At 50.3% G+C, this 15673-nt stretch overlaps 1 protein-coding gene across 2 annotated transcripts; it reads right to left on the reverse strand.

Annotated features, from left to right (window-relative positions):
* Positions 1 to 1964: 1964 nt before the first annotated feature.
* Positions 1965 to 12657, reverse strand: HBEGF (heparin binding EGF like growth factor). 2 transcript variants are annotated; one of them, XM_019740397.2, is made up of 6 exons: positions 12216 to 12657; positions 11842 to 12015; positions 8864 to 9041; positions 3558 to 3713; positions 2676 to 2766; positions 1968 to 2329 (listed from the first exon to the last, which is right to left on the reverse strand). In XM_019740397.2, the coding sequence occupies exons 1-5, from the start codon at positions 12259 to 12261 to the stop codon at positions 2694 to 2696; spliced, it is 627 nt and encodes a 208-aa protein (XP_019595956.2). In that variant the 5' UTR covers positions 12262 to 12657; the 3' UTR covers positions 1968 to 2329; positions 2676 to 2693. The 2 variants fall into 2 exon arrangements, with proteins under 2 accessions (XP_019595955.2, XP_019595956.2); XM_019740396.2 differs by lacking the exon at positions 2676 to 2766 and having other exon boundaries at positions 1965 to 2329; positions 12216 to 12596.
* Between the last annotated feature and the right edge of the window lie 3016 nt (positions 12658 to 15673).

Consider the following 15673-nt stretch of genomic DNA (forward strand, 5'->3'; position numbering starts at 1 on the left):
TTAGAATCTGGGATTGGAGCAATGTACACCTACCCTCATGGAGCTAGCATCCTAGTAGGAAGAGAAAGACAATAAACAAATAAGAATGTTAGTGGTGATAAGGACTATGGAGAAAAATAAAACAATATAAGGAGAATAAAAAGAGTGGGGAGGGAGTGAAATGTACTATTGTATGATTGGGTGGTCAGGGAAGACCATCAAGGCAGACAAGATCTGGATTGTTTCAAATGATCATTCTGGCGATTAGGTTGTACATGGGCTATATGGGCGCAAGGTGAAAGGAAGGACACGGGAGGCCACTGCAAGAGTCCAGACAAGAGACGATGGTGCATTGGACTGGGGTGATGGCAGTGGCAGAGATGAGAAGTGGCTGCATTTAGTATATATTCTAAAAGTAGGGCCAATAAGACCTGCTGACAGATTGGCTGTGGAGCAGGAGGGGACTTAAAGGTGCCTTGTCTCCACCAGGAGCAACGCCCGCTTGCATATACAGCACAGGATCAGGCCCTGAGTCCCGGCTCTGTTGATCTAGTTACAGCCAGCCAAACTTCCTACGTGAAAGGTCTATTCCCTTACCTCAGAGGTAGTGTGATGTAAGTATGAAGATAAATAATTGGCATCAGACGACCAGTCCCAGCTCTGTCACTTACCAACTGTGTATCCTTAGGCAAGTTACATAAACTTTATGAGCCTCAGTTTCCTCTTTTGGAAAAATGGGACAACAATATCACAGGGTTGTTGGGGATACTGAGATAGTCTATATAAATAGGCCTGGCATAGAGCCTAATACCGAGTCAGGGCTTAGAAAATACCTATGTCAAACCAGCTCCCAGTTAAAACAAGCAGACAGAAAGCTATGGAGTAAGGGTTATCTTTATTTGAATTGCAAAGTATAAATATGAACCAGGTTTGAAAATACACGTTGTAACAGTTCAGAAATGGCACCAGAAACTTCCAGAAGGGACCATGACAGCATACGTTCGTAGTTTTGGTGAGGTGGGTGGGTTTACACAAAAGCCCTCCTCACCTCCAACTTTGTCTGTAGCAATTGATAGGTAATCAATTACCAAGAACAGTCAGCTCCAATATTTTCCTGTTCCTCCTCAGCCTTTTTCTTCGCTAATAACTTCTCTCGATTATCCTCTGCTGCACTGACCCTTGCATGGAGTAGCACCAGAAGAATGGCAGGAGTAAGAGAAATGTCTTGACACAGGGAGAATGAGTTCCCACTCTGTGGGCCTGGGGCTACTGGGGGTGAGGGGCCCGGAAAGCTGCAAGCATGGAAGCCCAACCTCTTCTGAGATTTGGCAGGGAAAGGACACAGGGAAACACCGATATCTGTTACACATTGACATCAGCACCTTGGGCTTTCAAAAAACACAAACAGTAGACAAAATCGCCTAGGCAAGACTGCAGTCCAACTCATAGAGTGGATCTGAGAAAGTTAACTCCTACATCCTGACCGTACAGATCGCCCCCTGTGTCACTCGAATCATGGAAGATCTCCGGAAATGTGGACAGACAATAGATTACTACAGACAGGTCACAGAGCCATCTCAGATCTGTGATGGCTGGAGGGTGATGCTGAGCCAGGTGGTAGGAGGATGGGGGTGGAGGGCCAGGAAACTGCCAAAGTAACAGTCTAGGCACTTGAAATATTATTGTTAGATAGTTAAAAACTAAATAAATTAACGTACATAGAATAAAATAAATATATAATTTAAGAGGCATTTTACAAACAAACAAACAAACAAAAATAGTTGTTATTTTTCCATTTGGGTAGAAGTCCCAAAACTCAGAGTTCTCAGGCTTGTGGTATTTCACAGTTAGCTCATCAAATCCAGCGCTGGAGGGTCCAAATGGCAGATCCCTTGGTGACTCCTTGAGTACATGGCTTCTCAATCTTTGTTACTTTCTTCCAGTCCACAAATCTTTTCTTCTTCCTCCTCTCCTTCTCCTTCTTCTCCTTCTTCTTCTTTTCCTTCTTCTTCTTTTTTTTTCTTTTCAGTCAAAGATCCTGGAGCATATGGAATTTAACTGGCATCTTAATCCAGGAGATAAGTGTTTAAACAAACTTTATGGGGTTAATTGGGGTGGACGGGAATCAGAAGAGCATAAAGGTCCCTCACTTTTGCTTCCTTCTGACCCAGATCCCATTGGACATATTCTGTTTGGCACTTGAAGGCTCTGGTAAAGCAATTGTGGGAGGCCCAATCTAGATGGCAACTGGGGACAAAGGAGTCTTCATGGCTAGTTGTGAAGTCCTTCCCCTCTGCAGAGTCTGGCATCAGCTTGTGTCTTCTCAGAGGTAGCAGTCCCCAGCTGATTCCTAAAGCACAAGAGGAAGACTTTTAAAGCTGGATCCAGTCTTAAGAGATCTTAAGAGTTTCCTACGTCCAGCCTTAAGTAGTGGGAAGGGGTGGAAGCGGGGATAAGGACAGGAGAAACTGTTCCCTCAGGCATTTCTCTTGGATATCCCTCTTGCAACTCTCACCCTAAGTGGAGATGGAAGCACTGATGGCCTTTTTGAAAACAATTCTGCATGGGACCCTGACTCTACAGTAGCCTGCCCCCAGGTCAAGCCAACCCCTATGTCAAGAGAAGAATTCAGCATGCCTTGAAACAGGTCCAGGAAAGGTGGTGATGGTGCCATGGGACAAAGGATGGACCATTACCTTGAGCTCAGGTCTCTCTCAGTGGGAAGTAGTCATGCCCAACTTCACTTTCTCTTCATTTTCCACATCATAACCTCCTCTCCTATGGTACCTGAGGAAGGTTAAGTTTTGTGAGCAAGCTCTGCCTGCTACAACAGGGTGCAAGTCCCAGAGGCGGTCCTTTCTAAAGGACGCTGCCATGGTGTCTCCCTCCACTACTTGGAAAAGCCCAGAGCAATGGCAGCCTAACACCCTCTGGCCAAAGGTCCAACTGCCCCAAGAGATGCTTGTCTCTAACAGCAGGCTATGATTTGCTAAGAACTTTCACCTCATATATACGATCCTCACAACATCCTTATGACAGGTAGGTAGACAGCGATTACAATCATTGAAAGATTGCAACCCTCAGAGAGACAGGTAACTTAGTCCAGGTCTCAAAACAAATGAATTGTGCTGCATGAAAATGAACACTGAGTGCTTGGTAGGTCTCCCCCAACCTAGAACATAACCTGGATTGGAAGCATGGCCTCAGGTCCAGATGCCTCAGAACTGGAAGGATATACCAATAGCACCACCCATGACTACCAAACCACACACTAAGGCCATTAAAAGAACTGTGCCAGGAAAAACAACTGTGTGAAGAGGTAGGTTACCGGTCCTGCTGTGAGTAGTAGGACCTGCTATAGCCTGGCAAGTTTGCCCTGGGCTCTAGACCCTGGACTCATGTCATGGCAGAGAAGCCAGGTTCTTGTAGAACCTGTCCTCAGGAATGTCAATCAGACTCATAGCCCAGAATTTGCGGAGGATGGACGGCTCGTGTGGGCACCAAGCAGAAGACCCAGGAGGAGGAAGAGGAATGGAAGTGATTTGCAGAAACAGCCTGCAGGGGCCCCCAACACTCACCTAAACATGAGAAGCCCCACGATGACAAGCAGACAGACAGAAGACAGCACCACGGCCACCACAGCCAGGATGGTTGTGTGGTCATACGTCGATAAGCGATTTTCCACTGGGAGGCTCAGCCCGTGGCACCGCTCTCCGTGGTACCCTGGATGGCAGCTGGTTCAAGACAGAACAAAGAGGAGATGAGGTTAGTGGTTCAGCCTCTCACTTGTCAGTGGCCCACCTACATGAGCCAAACCCCATTCTTCACACCCACAGACTATCAGTCCCTGCCCTTCCTCTATCCTCCAGTAGGCTCCTCTGAGGGTTACGTGCCTTTCTTCCCTCACTCCTTGTCCCCTCTTCTCCACTCCCTCTGGTTCTCTGGCCTGAGGTTCCTGCTCCGGGCAGGGAAAAAGGGAAGGAGGACTTCCAGGTCTCAGCTAGATATGTTCCACATGTGGATGATTTATTACATGTGTGTGAAGACATTCTTTTTAATTCAGTCAAGAGGACTTAGTCACAAGGGCTGGTGGGTTGAGCTGAAGAGATTCAGTATCACTCACTCTAGTGAGGCCCCTCAACACTCCGACCCAGAAATAAACCCGGCCTTCCCCATCGATGCTTCCCGCGTCCAGTCCCTCTCTGCCACTGCCCAACCTATTAATAGGTCCTGTGCCTTTGCCAGGAGTCACTTTTCTCAAGTTCCCTTCATTTAACTCCCAGCTCCCCCGGATATAGGGTCCAACTTGAAAGCTCAACTTCAGCCTTTGGCCTCTGAATGCTGGGCTGTCAGGCCTCCTTCATCACGGGAGGGACAGAGCAAACAAACCAAGATAACATCTTGCCCAGCTGTCCTGCCAAAGCATGGAAGAATGTCAGAAACAACCCCTTGGCTCTCTTCACTCAAGAAATAAATCAGATGGCAACTGCCTCTTCTAACACAAAGCATTTCCTGGAAGCTGTTAGGGAGACTCGGAAGCACTTGCAATTGAACAAGCACGTTTCCGTCCCTTCCTTTCTCTGAGCACTGGGAGACCCTTTGATGTAGGTAGGAGCCCCATGGACACACAGCAAGGCAGAGCTGTTTTCCCCACAGGCACACAGCAGGCAGAGGTGCGTGCTGGACTGTCCGACTCGGAGCTCAGTGTGCTGCCCAGTTACATGGGTAACTGCCCACCGCCCAGCCAGGGGTGCCATGGTACTGGTTGCTGAAGGAAGCACTGAGAACCTGGGGGCCCTCCCTCTTTTCTGAGCTCAGCCTCCTTCTGGGAAGCAGGTGGTGTGCATGGTGCCTCAAAGGAATCCCTTCTTCCTGCCGAGAGGCACCTGGGAAGTGAACCTGTCCAGACCTGGCAGCGGCAGAGGGGCCAGGCTTCCCCAGTCGTCCTGCCCAGCACCTCTTTCTGCTCTAGCTTCTCCTGAGTGCTTTGGGGAACCACCTCATTACAGGATAAATGTAGGTCAGACCTACTATACACACAGCAGAGCACACAGTTTCTTGCCTGCCCCCTCCATTGGCACAGGTGGGCAAAACCATGCCCCCCATCCTGTCAGGACATGGAGGAAGCTCTCAGGGGCACCCCTGGAAAATCACTCATGCACAGTAGTTTATAGTTTATGAGATACTCTTCTTATCTACGAGCTCAAATGAGACTCATAACATCCTGGTAGGCAGGGACAGCCCAATTTTACAAATTGAAAGACTAAGATTAAGGGTCAGAAAGATTAAGTGATTTGCCAAAAGTTGTACAACTAGGAGGCAACAGGGCTAAGACTAGAAACCAGTCTTCGCAGATTCCAAGTTCATTATTCTTTCCTCTCTGAAGAGTGTAGGTTACCCCAAGGAAACACATTTCTGATGGGTTGATGGGCTCCTGAGGCTGTCTGACCCTGCTCTCTGACTGTATTATTATTATTATTAACTTGAATAATAAATAATAAATAGCAAACATTAAAGGCTTACTATGAGTGCTCTGTGCTAACTGCTTTACAAGGATCATTTCATTTAATCTTAAAAATATGTCTATGAAGTAGGAGTTACTATCCCCATTTTAAAGATGAAGAGACTGAGGCTTAACTTCTTAGATAATTTGCCCAAGGTTACACAGCTAGTGAGTGGTAGAGCCACTCTGCAATCTGGATGACTTCAGAGACTATGCTCTCCTGGGGAGAGGGAAGCTGAACTTGAGCCTATTTTTCACTTCCAGCCCATCATTCAAAGCCCACAGGTAGTTACTCAGATGATAGAAATAAAGCTTGGCCTCAGAGTCCGGCAATTCAGTTACATAATCCCTCCACCCCCACCCTGAGTCAAAAGGATAATAATGTAAACATCCTAATATTACCCATCTCCCTCTCCATTTGCAACCGACTCCTGGCTCCCCAGGGAAGGAGGAGGGATGAGTACATTCCAAACATCCCAGGGTGGGGGCAAGATCGTGTGTCTTCCCCAGAGCTAGCGACCCATCAAACTGGGACATGTCCCTCCTACCCTTGTCTTGTGACCTATTTCAGAACTTGTATTACAACAGAAGCAAGAACCCCCTAGGGTCCAGAGATGTCTTCCAAACTGGGTTTCTTCACCCTGAGCCCAGGAAGTGGAGGGGGCACCATTCGGTGCAGGGGACTCAGAATACATGAGTTCAGACTGGTTCTGCTGCTATTTCTAGCCAGGCAATCTTAAGCAAGTTACTTTTACCTTTCCAAGCTTTGGTTTTCTCATGTAAAACACAGGAATAATAAATGCCTATCTCACTAGAGTATTGTGAAGATCAAATAATATAGATAAAAGCACTAAATAAGAGGCCAAGTCCCACGTTATGTGTTACTATATAATCAGACTCCAGATGGTACTGCCTATACCTGAAGAGCAGGGCAGCAAGGTCAGACAGAACCCAAGAGAAGGGGCTCGCCATTCCATCTCAGCATCTGGCAGGGAGGCAAGTGGAGCCCCCAGGCCTGTCCCTCTGCCAGCTCTGAGTCCTCCTCAGCCAACTGCCCGCAGGTTTCCTCCAGCCACAGGAAACTTTGCAGCCAATTTCTGGGTCAGCAGCCAGTCAGGAGCCCCAGGAAACTGCTCTTTGAGGGCAACTTTTGGCTGGTGACACAAAAGGGTTTTCCTGTGGATGGTGGCTACGAAGGGCTGGTTTAGGAAGCCAGCTAGCCTCAAGCTCACCACAGCAGCCTGGACACACCCTGTGGCAGTTCCTGGGTCTGGAGGCAAGGAAGAGCCACAAAGGGCCCCAGCTGTAGGTGCCCAGATGTCACATTCCCCCAAACCAGGAGCTCTGTATCTTCTTGCTGCCTTCTGCCCTGAGTACCAAGGGCTGGAGGCAGGAGGCAGCCACACCACAGAATCTAGCCCCTTGTAATCTGCCTAGGAAGCAGACAGAAAGTCTTCAAATCAGATTGCCACGCTCTTTGGCTAGTAAAAGCCTTGAGACCTCTAGGCTAACAGCTGTCCTATATAAAATCCTGCTCAAACTCTGTGAGGACAGACAGGGAAGAAGGACGCAAGCCAACACCCAGGCAGCCTGGGGACATGAAAAGCATGTTGGACTGGAAGTCAGGCACCTGAGTCCCTGTCCTGTTTCCATCCACTTATTTAGCAGTTGATCTCAGGCAAATCACTTCCTACTTCCTGGCTCTAGTTTCCTCATCTTTCAAGTACAGACAGCAAGCCCTGCCTACCCAGCAGAGGGCTTTTGAGAATCACAGGCAAGGACTACATCTCCCCCTCCCCTAGAATGGCTGGCACCCTGTAGGTGCTCAACACATACCTGTTGGGCTCATGTCATATTAAATGTAAATGGTGAAGCTCCGAGGCAAAGGAGAGAAGCATCATCATAATTATCACCAGCTTGGCCCGGGGCACCCTTATCTGGGACCTCAGGGCTTACGTGGTTGGTTGAGCCAGCTCTCCAGGAGCAGTCTCACAAGGCTTCTCAGTTGAACAGTAGAAGTCCATCCACCAACGCCCTGAACCAGTTTGGCCCAGATAGATTCCTGGCCTCAATCCATCTTGACTACCCTCAGAGTCACTGCCTCCACCCTGTCCTAATGATGCCATTTTATAAATTTAAGACAAACATTTCCTGCCCTGTCCCAAGACTTTGGGAAGGGTAATGTAGCGACTGTCTATGTCATTCTTACACAACCCCGTCTAATATCAAGCTCCTGACAAGGATGGTAGAGGAGAGGACACACAAGTAACCGTGGACATGGTAGGGCGTAATGGGTCTGTCTGCCAATTGCCAAGTACAGGGTAGCTCTGCTATGTGAGATCAGATGGGACAAGGAAGCTTTAAAAAGCCAAGGGATCTGCACAATCACTAGAGAAGAGATGCCAAACAGCCAGTCTTCTTGATAGTTTGAGAGGTGGTGTGCACCCAATAGTCTCCTGGCCCTGTCCAGAGTCTCCCAGGTCACAGAGCCTACCTCCCTACAGGGCCTCGTGCCCAGCAGAAGAGAGTGGATATTTACAGCCTGACGCGGGTGTTGGCCTCAGGCACACTGGCGACATTATGCCTGCCAGAGAGCATGGCAGTGCCGTCATCCCTGAGGGGTTGCCAAGACAGCCGTTTGCTGGGCTTGGCCTAGCAGATCGGCTGGGGAACCCACGGTCTCTCCACCCACACCCCTGCCCAGGGAAGGGTGGTGCTGTATGACTGGGGGCTGATGCCTGCTGGGTTGGGTTCCATTTCCTGTCAATCTTGCACAAAGGAAGTGTTCTCTCCCACCCCATGGCCAAAGGCCAATACTCACCATGTCCCACCTCCTGGCCCTTGTGGGGGAAGGGAAAGGGGGGGAAGGGCTTCTCCCCACTCCCACAATGATCACTCTGTGCAGTCCTGCCATGCCTTGTGGGTAGGACTCAACCCACATTTGCTCATTCACGCACACACGTCTAAGTACACGCACACCTGCACAGCATGTGTCCAAATGCATCCCATACCTGCCTGCAAAGCTTGGGAAATGAGGCTATAGGAACTCCACTCCACATACTGGAGTAGGTATGAGGCAGGAATGAAGGACCTGCCTTCAGGTGTTAGCTCTCCTAGCCACATGCTCCTTTCTGAGCAAGCAGGAAATGTCCCCAAGGATGAAAGAATATCACAGACCCACGCCACAGGAAATTGCATCCTATGTAGGGGGGAGCGAGCCCCTTCCTCTCACTAAAAATATTTCCCCTCCTCCCAACTTCCGCCCAGAGGTTGAGAAGGAACTGGGTAGAATTATGAATTCAAGGAATAGTGACGACAAGGAACAGCCACGTGGCTGACAAAGAGTGTGCTGAGAATCAGAACTGGGGCAGGGACACTTACATGCAGGATGGAGCCCGGAGCTCCTTCACGTATTTGCATTCTCCGTGGATGCAGAAGTCCTTGTATTTCCGAAGACATGGGTCTCTTTTCTTCCCTAACCCCTTGCCTTTCTTCTTTCTTTTCCCACGCTCCTCTTTGCTGGGTGTGGCCAGAGCTTGTGGTTTGGAGGAGAAAGCAGCTGCAGAAGAAAAGCACTCTGATAAGTCTTTCTCTCTCCTGGCAGAAAGAATCAGAATAGCACAGCATCGAGAAGCAGGATGTACTCTTTGATGCCACCTGAAGTCAGAGGCCTGGGAAGGCCCTTTGGCTCAGTGCCTCCCAGGGGCTGAAGGAAGATGGGGCAGAATCACTAGAAAGTGGTAGAGAAGTCGAGGCTAATAGGGGTCCCAAGGAAGGCATTTCACAAGCTCAGTTTGAGAACCTCATTCCAAGAATGCTAGTTTCTGTTGAGTAACTGCCGCTGATTGGGCAATTCTACCAACTTCACACCCACCCCATTGTCCATCCCCATCCCCTATTCCCCCACACCCACTTGGTTCTATTTTAGCCTCATTTCCTGATGCCGCACTCAGTGACCCACTTGCAGGAAAATAGTGTCAGAGATAAAAATTGCTTCTGGAGAAGGTACTTGAAGGGGTTTTGGGGGGTGGGGTGGGGGAGGAAGCTCCTAAAATAAGAACAGTGCCCATGCCCAGGTGGCCTCCTCTGGGGTTCCCATTAGCACCAGGGTACCATAAGCCCAGGGCAGAGCCAGTCTCAGGGACAGCGAGCAAGTCATCCCTGGTCAGGGCCTTGCTTTTTTGACTTCAAGCAAAACATTTTCCCTGCTCTGTGCCCTTTGCAGCTCACCACTTCTCTCAAAGGTCCATATACGTTTTCCCCAAATGTCCTGTTTATACCTGTCTAGGATGGCGATTACAATGTGTACAAGGGGTAGAAAGATGCAAAGTAAGGAACTATCCAAGAAGGAACTAGAACAATGACTCCCCCATTCTTTCCACACTTCAAAAGGGAAAAACCACCTCATGGAGACATTCAGCTAGGACTGACATTCAGCTATGCCCATCAGCCCAGGGGTCTGATGTCAGTGTCCCTCTTCCCTGCCTCCATTAGGAAAAAGGGGCCAACTGTCCATGGCTGTAGCCACGTGTCTGGCAGAGAATGGACCGTATACATTAGACTGGAGATCTAGCATCTTCAAGCTGGAAGTGACTTGAAAGAATATCATGGCTTTCCATCTTGAGATGAAAAACTTGAGGTCCCAAAGGCAGTGACTTGCCCAAGGTCATACAGCGGTGGGATCAGAAATACAGTCTCTGGATTCCATATCCAGTGCTCTTTCCCAGCACACCAAGCTGCCTCACACACCTCCATCCCCTACCCCAGACAAATCTAGAGCATCTGGAATGTTGAGTCAGGAATGAGACAATGAATGGGCTCTGAAGTCAGCAGACCTGTGCTCCAATTTCAGCCACGCGATCTTGGGCAAGTCGCTTAATCTCTCTAAATCTTGGGGTTCTTGGTAAAAAGTAGACAGCAAGAGTTCCCATCTCAGAGGGTTGCTATAAGATTAACCTACAATAACATGTTGAATGCCTAGAACACAACAGGCACTTAAAAAATGGTAACGTTTATTTTAAGTTATAGGATACCCTGACCTGAAAAATAGTCTTGACCCAGCAAAGCCAAGGGAAGGTAAGAGAGACAGGTACCAGTAGTGCCACAGTCCCCAGTTTCCTCTAGTCTAGACCCAGTCCCCTTCACAAGGTGTGGCAGATGCTCAAAGGAAACCAGTGACCGGAGCTGTGATGAAATTGAGGCAGCTAACCCAAGCCAATCAGAGAAGGGAGGGAGAGAGTGACAAGGTGACAACCAGGCTCCTGCCAAGCAGAGGGAGCCGTGAGTCAGGTGTGTAGAGGTATGAAGAGCAGCCATGTGGGTGGAGGGTGAGTCACAGCCCAGCTCTGCCCAGCCTAGGAGGAGAGGGACAGGAGAATCCAGAGGTGACCCAAAGAGCCACTATGAGAGGATGAAGGGTGGGGGAGCCCTGGCTCAGCTTTGCAGCAGACCTTTGATTTATACAAGACAGAGACAGCACCTAAGAGAAGTTCTGTGTTAGGAGGGAAATGGGTGGCTGCAGAGTGGGTGGGGCTAGAACAGGTGGGTATCTTTCAAACCAAATATAGTCATTCCGGGCCTCCAGGGCTCAACCCCTGCTCCACCCTCAAGAATTGCTGCAGGTGCTGGGAAGCAGGCCATGTCAGAGGCTCTGGACTCTGCCCTGCCTGCCACAGCCACATCTGCTGGTTGAAGGATCCCACCCAGCCCTTCCTCCCTTGGAGTTTCTCTCAGGGACTCAAGGTGGTCAGGAAGACTCCAGGCTTTGGACAGGATTTGTAGACACCGAGCATTTCAACACAGCTCCCTAGGGATCTAGTGCTCATAATTCATAGCCTCCTAGGAGGTGCTGGCCTCACCTGGGGAGACCAAGAGTTCCTCATTCCCCTCTGTTTCCCCAACCTGGAGACAGGTGGATGAAGGAAACTAACACTGCACACCTACTATGTACCTCGCATCTCCGCATCTGTTATTTTACATATAATAGTCATTTGATGTGGGAATTAGAACTTGTGCCCATTTTTACATAGAAACTCTAGGGAAAGCATCCGAAGCATTCCTTGTTCCTACCACCCAGTTTATGCCAAAGGAATGTACGGACCTGAGATACCTTGCCTGTCTCAATGTGCCCCACAGTACCCAGAAGGGCAGTAAGTTGACATATGACACCCAAGAGCAAGAAAGACAGGGGGACCCTTATTCCAGGATCCCTCACTATGCTTGTCAGGCCACGAACCTTTTCCTGGAAGTCCCCCATGAATACCCTCAACCCACAGGTGTGCTCAAACAGCCTGAATCTCAGATCTGCTTATTCTTTACCCGCCCATGAGGGTCTGAGGGTGGGCAGTCCCCACACCCACCTCTGAAAAGGTCCAGGTCGGCCTCTTCCAAGTCCAAGACTTCGCGGCCCCGGCCGCCTCCCGGAGGCAGCAGCTGGTCCGTAGATTCAGTAGGAGAGCCCAGGTTGCTGGTTCCAGCCGCCAGCCCTCTCCGAAGCCGCTCCAGGCTCTCTCCCGTCACCAACGCCGAAAGCACTGCGGGTGAGGGGCGAGGCCGCATTAGACCGCCCGCGCAGACCCCCGGTCGCCACAAACCAATGCCGGCGCTCGCCTGCCAGGGAGCACGGGCCCCACCAAGTGGCTCACGCCGGGGGAGCTGCAGCGATCTTTCCCCGTACCCCCAGCAGAGCGTCCCCATCCCCCCCGACCTCCGGGGGCGTCGGCAGCCCTCTTACCTGCAGCCAGAAAGAGCTTCAGCACCACCGACGGCAGCAGCTTCATGGTCCCGGACCCGGCGGAGGCGGCGAGGCAGCAATCACTTTGGAGGCGGCGGCCACGGGGCGCTGGCACTGGAGCCGGGGCGGGCGGAGCGCAGGAGATTCCGCCGGGCACGGTCTGCTGCCGGCCTCTGGGTGCAAGCCTGCCTGGACCTGCGCGGAGCTCGCGATCGCTGGGTGTCTGTCTGCTCACTCGGTCCGTCCGTGCGTGCGTCCGTCCGCCCGAGTCCCTGCACCTCGGTTAGGCTAGCCAGCCGCGTGCCGCGCGCAGCTCCTTCGGTCTACTGAGCGTTCCCCGCGCGCGGCCGGGAATAAGGCTTCGGCAGGCGCCGACGCTCCGCCCCGCCCCGCGCCGCTCCCTCTCCCTCCCCCTCCCGCGCTGGGAGCTCGCCTGGCTCCCGGCGCCTGCAGCGTAGCCCCCGACCCGGCGGGCGCGGCAAGGAAGGGGGCGGGAGTAGGGGCGGTGCCTGCATTTTTTGGGACCAGGCCTGGGCAGCCGCGGCCTGACTGTGGGTAGGACTGATGACCGGCAGGTGGCGAGGACCAGTTCCTACCTTTACCCAAACCCTTGTTGCGCTGCAGCCTTGTGACTGCTGAGCTGAGCTCTGTCCTTGGACACCCCTCGTTCCTTCCCTTCTCTCAGGCCTGGTCTAGGCCCATCCCTGCTCCAAACCAGGGGTCTCCACCATGTCACCTTATGAGTTTAGGAAGCTCGCTTCTTTGACTAACAACACTGAAAGTAGTATATAATAATACATTTATTTATCATTTAAAAATTAGACTCATGAATGCCAGGAGGTCTCATGAGCCCCGGGTAACCAAAGTTGCAGTTGCAGGCACTTGGTATCCATCCAGTAAAAGCAAAGGAAGAAGTTAGGATTCTTCCAGCTGGGGAGTGGCTCCCCCCCATCTTTCCCCCAGAGGACCTAGTATCCATTAGGATTTTTGAACTATGGATTATAATTCCTAGGCTTCTAAAATTGGGGAGACACAGGTTGTGAAACAAGTCTCACACTTTTCCTTGCCTTTGAACGTCATCTTCTTTCCCAACATAAAAACTCAGCCCTCCTCGCACAGGATGCCGCTGGCTAGCCTAGGTTGCTATGTTCAACAGATGCCAGGAGATTGATGTGTTTCTCGTCCAGCCTATGTAGTATTTGTATTGGGGTCTTCTGGAGTCAATGTCCTGACCCAAAGAAATGACTCTCAGTAGGTACTTCAGCTCTCAGGGACGTGCTGGGGAGGAATTTGTGTGACACGGGTTGGGTTGGCATTCAGAACACTCAAATTGTGCCAAATAGAAATGCTTGCCTGATTCAGTCCACGTGTAGGGATAAAAACAGGCCTGCTATTTATACACAGTGTATCCCACTATCCCTTCCCATCCCCACGTTTGCAGGGGTCATTCATCAGGCTCTGCCTTCTTAACCTGCCCCCAGCAGCCCTCCCCAGGCCTAGGTTTCCAAAGTACATTGGAATCACTGCAAACCTCAGTTGGAAACCTGCCTTTGCTACTTACTGTGTGACCTTGGACAAGATATTTAATGTCACTGAGCCTAAAGTTTCCACATCGTCAAATGGGCATAACAATAATAATGCCTACTTTGTAGAGAAGTTTTCGAAGACTGAATGAGAGAATACATATAAAGCAATTAGTACAGTGCCAGGCATATTATAAACTCTCAATAAATGTGACATTATCGTCATCATCATAATCATCACTAAGCATTCCACCTTGACCACTCTATTCCCTTAGAGGCCTCTTTTCTCCACAGATCTGAGTCTCCACACTGTGGTTGGGCTGGTTTCAGGCGGAAGTTTACCTGTCACCTATTTGGCCAAGTGCACTGTGGAAGTATTCCTTTGAGTGATCAGTATTGGTCCTTGGAACTCAATGGATGGTCTGTACGCAGGCCACACCTTTGTTCTCCCCCAACAGCTGCCTGACCACCTGCTTCCCCAAAACAAAACTCTCCCCAGGGGAAGGTGGAGGGAAACACTTCCCGACACACAGCCAAGTCACCTGCCATTCCCCCGCCTGAGGCCAGGTTCAAACCCTGCTCTCCTGTCCCAGCCTGCCTCTCCCCGCCCAGTGCGTGCTCTGTCCTTCCGCCTTCTCACCCCTAGATCAGCCTTAGTCCCATTCATGGGGCAACTCCAAGCTTTCATCACACCTGGAAGCCTCACCCCAGCTAGTTTTGTGTGTCAGCCAGAGTTTAAAGGAAGGGCATGGAAAAGAAGACAAAAGGCCTGGAATGCATTTGGGAGAGTCACTTCCCCTCTCAGAGCACTGAGTGTCCTCTGACCAAAAAAAGAAATCTCAATTAATGCTGGGGTAACCTCATTTACTCATTTATTTCATGAATATTCATTGAATGCTTTTCAGGCACTAAGGACACAGCAATAAACATGATAGCTAAGGATGTGCTTTCATGGAGCTTATATTCTATAGTAGAGGGACACAGGCAAGACAAAGTCAATAAGGAAGGAAAAATAGATGCTAAGATGACAAGTGCCAAAATAAAAGTTAAAAATACAATGATGTACTATAAAATGATGTGTCCCAGTGCTTGGAAAGACAGTTTAGATTCGGTGACTGATTAGCAAAGTCCTCTCTGAGCGGGTGACATGTAAGCTGAGGCCTAAATAAGAAGAAGGAACCAGACTTATGATCATCCATGGCAAAAACAACCCAAGCCATGTAAACAGTGCAAAAACTCTGAGGTGGGAACAACCATGGAGCATTCAAGGAACAGCCAGGAGGCAACAGGACGGAGGGATATGAGATGACACTGGAGCAAAAGTGAGGGACACATAACAGAGGATGCTATAGACCAAGGTAGATGCTGGATTTTATTCCCTATCATTGTGGGTATCAAATGAGATGTCGATGGGTAAGTACAGTGATGCAGTATTCTTTCCCTTTTCCCCCACCTGCTCTCTGGCTGTCAGGTGCCAGGGACACATTTCTAAGGAAGCAGAATCCAAATGGGGACTCCGCTTTCCCTGACTACCTATTGACCATGAGCGGACTGAGGCTTCCAGACTTCCTAGCCCGGGGCCACCAGTGAGTCAGAAGGGGGCAGAAACCCTGGCGTCCTGCTTCCAAGCCCTCTGCTGGATTCCACAGACTCTGGAAAGGCAGGTCCATGATACTCTGAGTGCTACTGATTCACCACTAGGCCATCCAGACCTTGCAAGCCAGTGGGGAAGAGCTGGGGAAAAGAGGCACTGGTGGTGACAAGAAAAGGGAGAGGGGACTTAGAGAGGAACCAACCTGAGTCCCTTTCCCATTGTGGCTGAGATGTCTACACTGGTAGATTGGTTCCCCCAAATGTGGCTGTGCATCAGAATCATCTGGGAATGTACTAAAGGCAAAAAGGTCTAAGCCCCAGGTCAGTCCTCCTAAATCAAAA

Source organism: Rhinolophus sinicus, chromosome 5 (assembly GCF_057876585.1).
Source record: "Rhinolophus sinicus isolate RSI-liver-muscle chromosome 5, RSI-T2T, whole genome shotgun sequence".
In the NCBI taxonomy this organism is placed as follows: domain Eukaryota; kingdom Metazoa; phylum Chordata; class Mammalia; order Chiroptera; family Rhinolophidae; genus Rhinolophus; species Rhinolophus sinicus.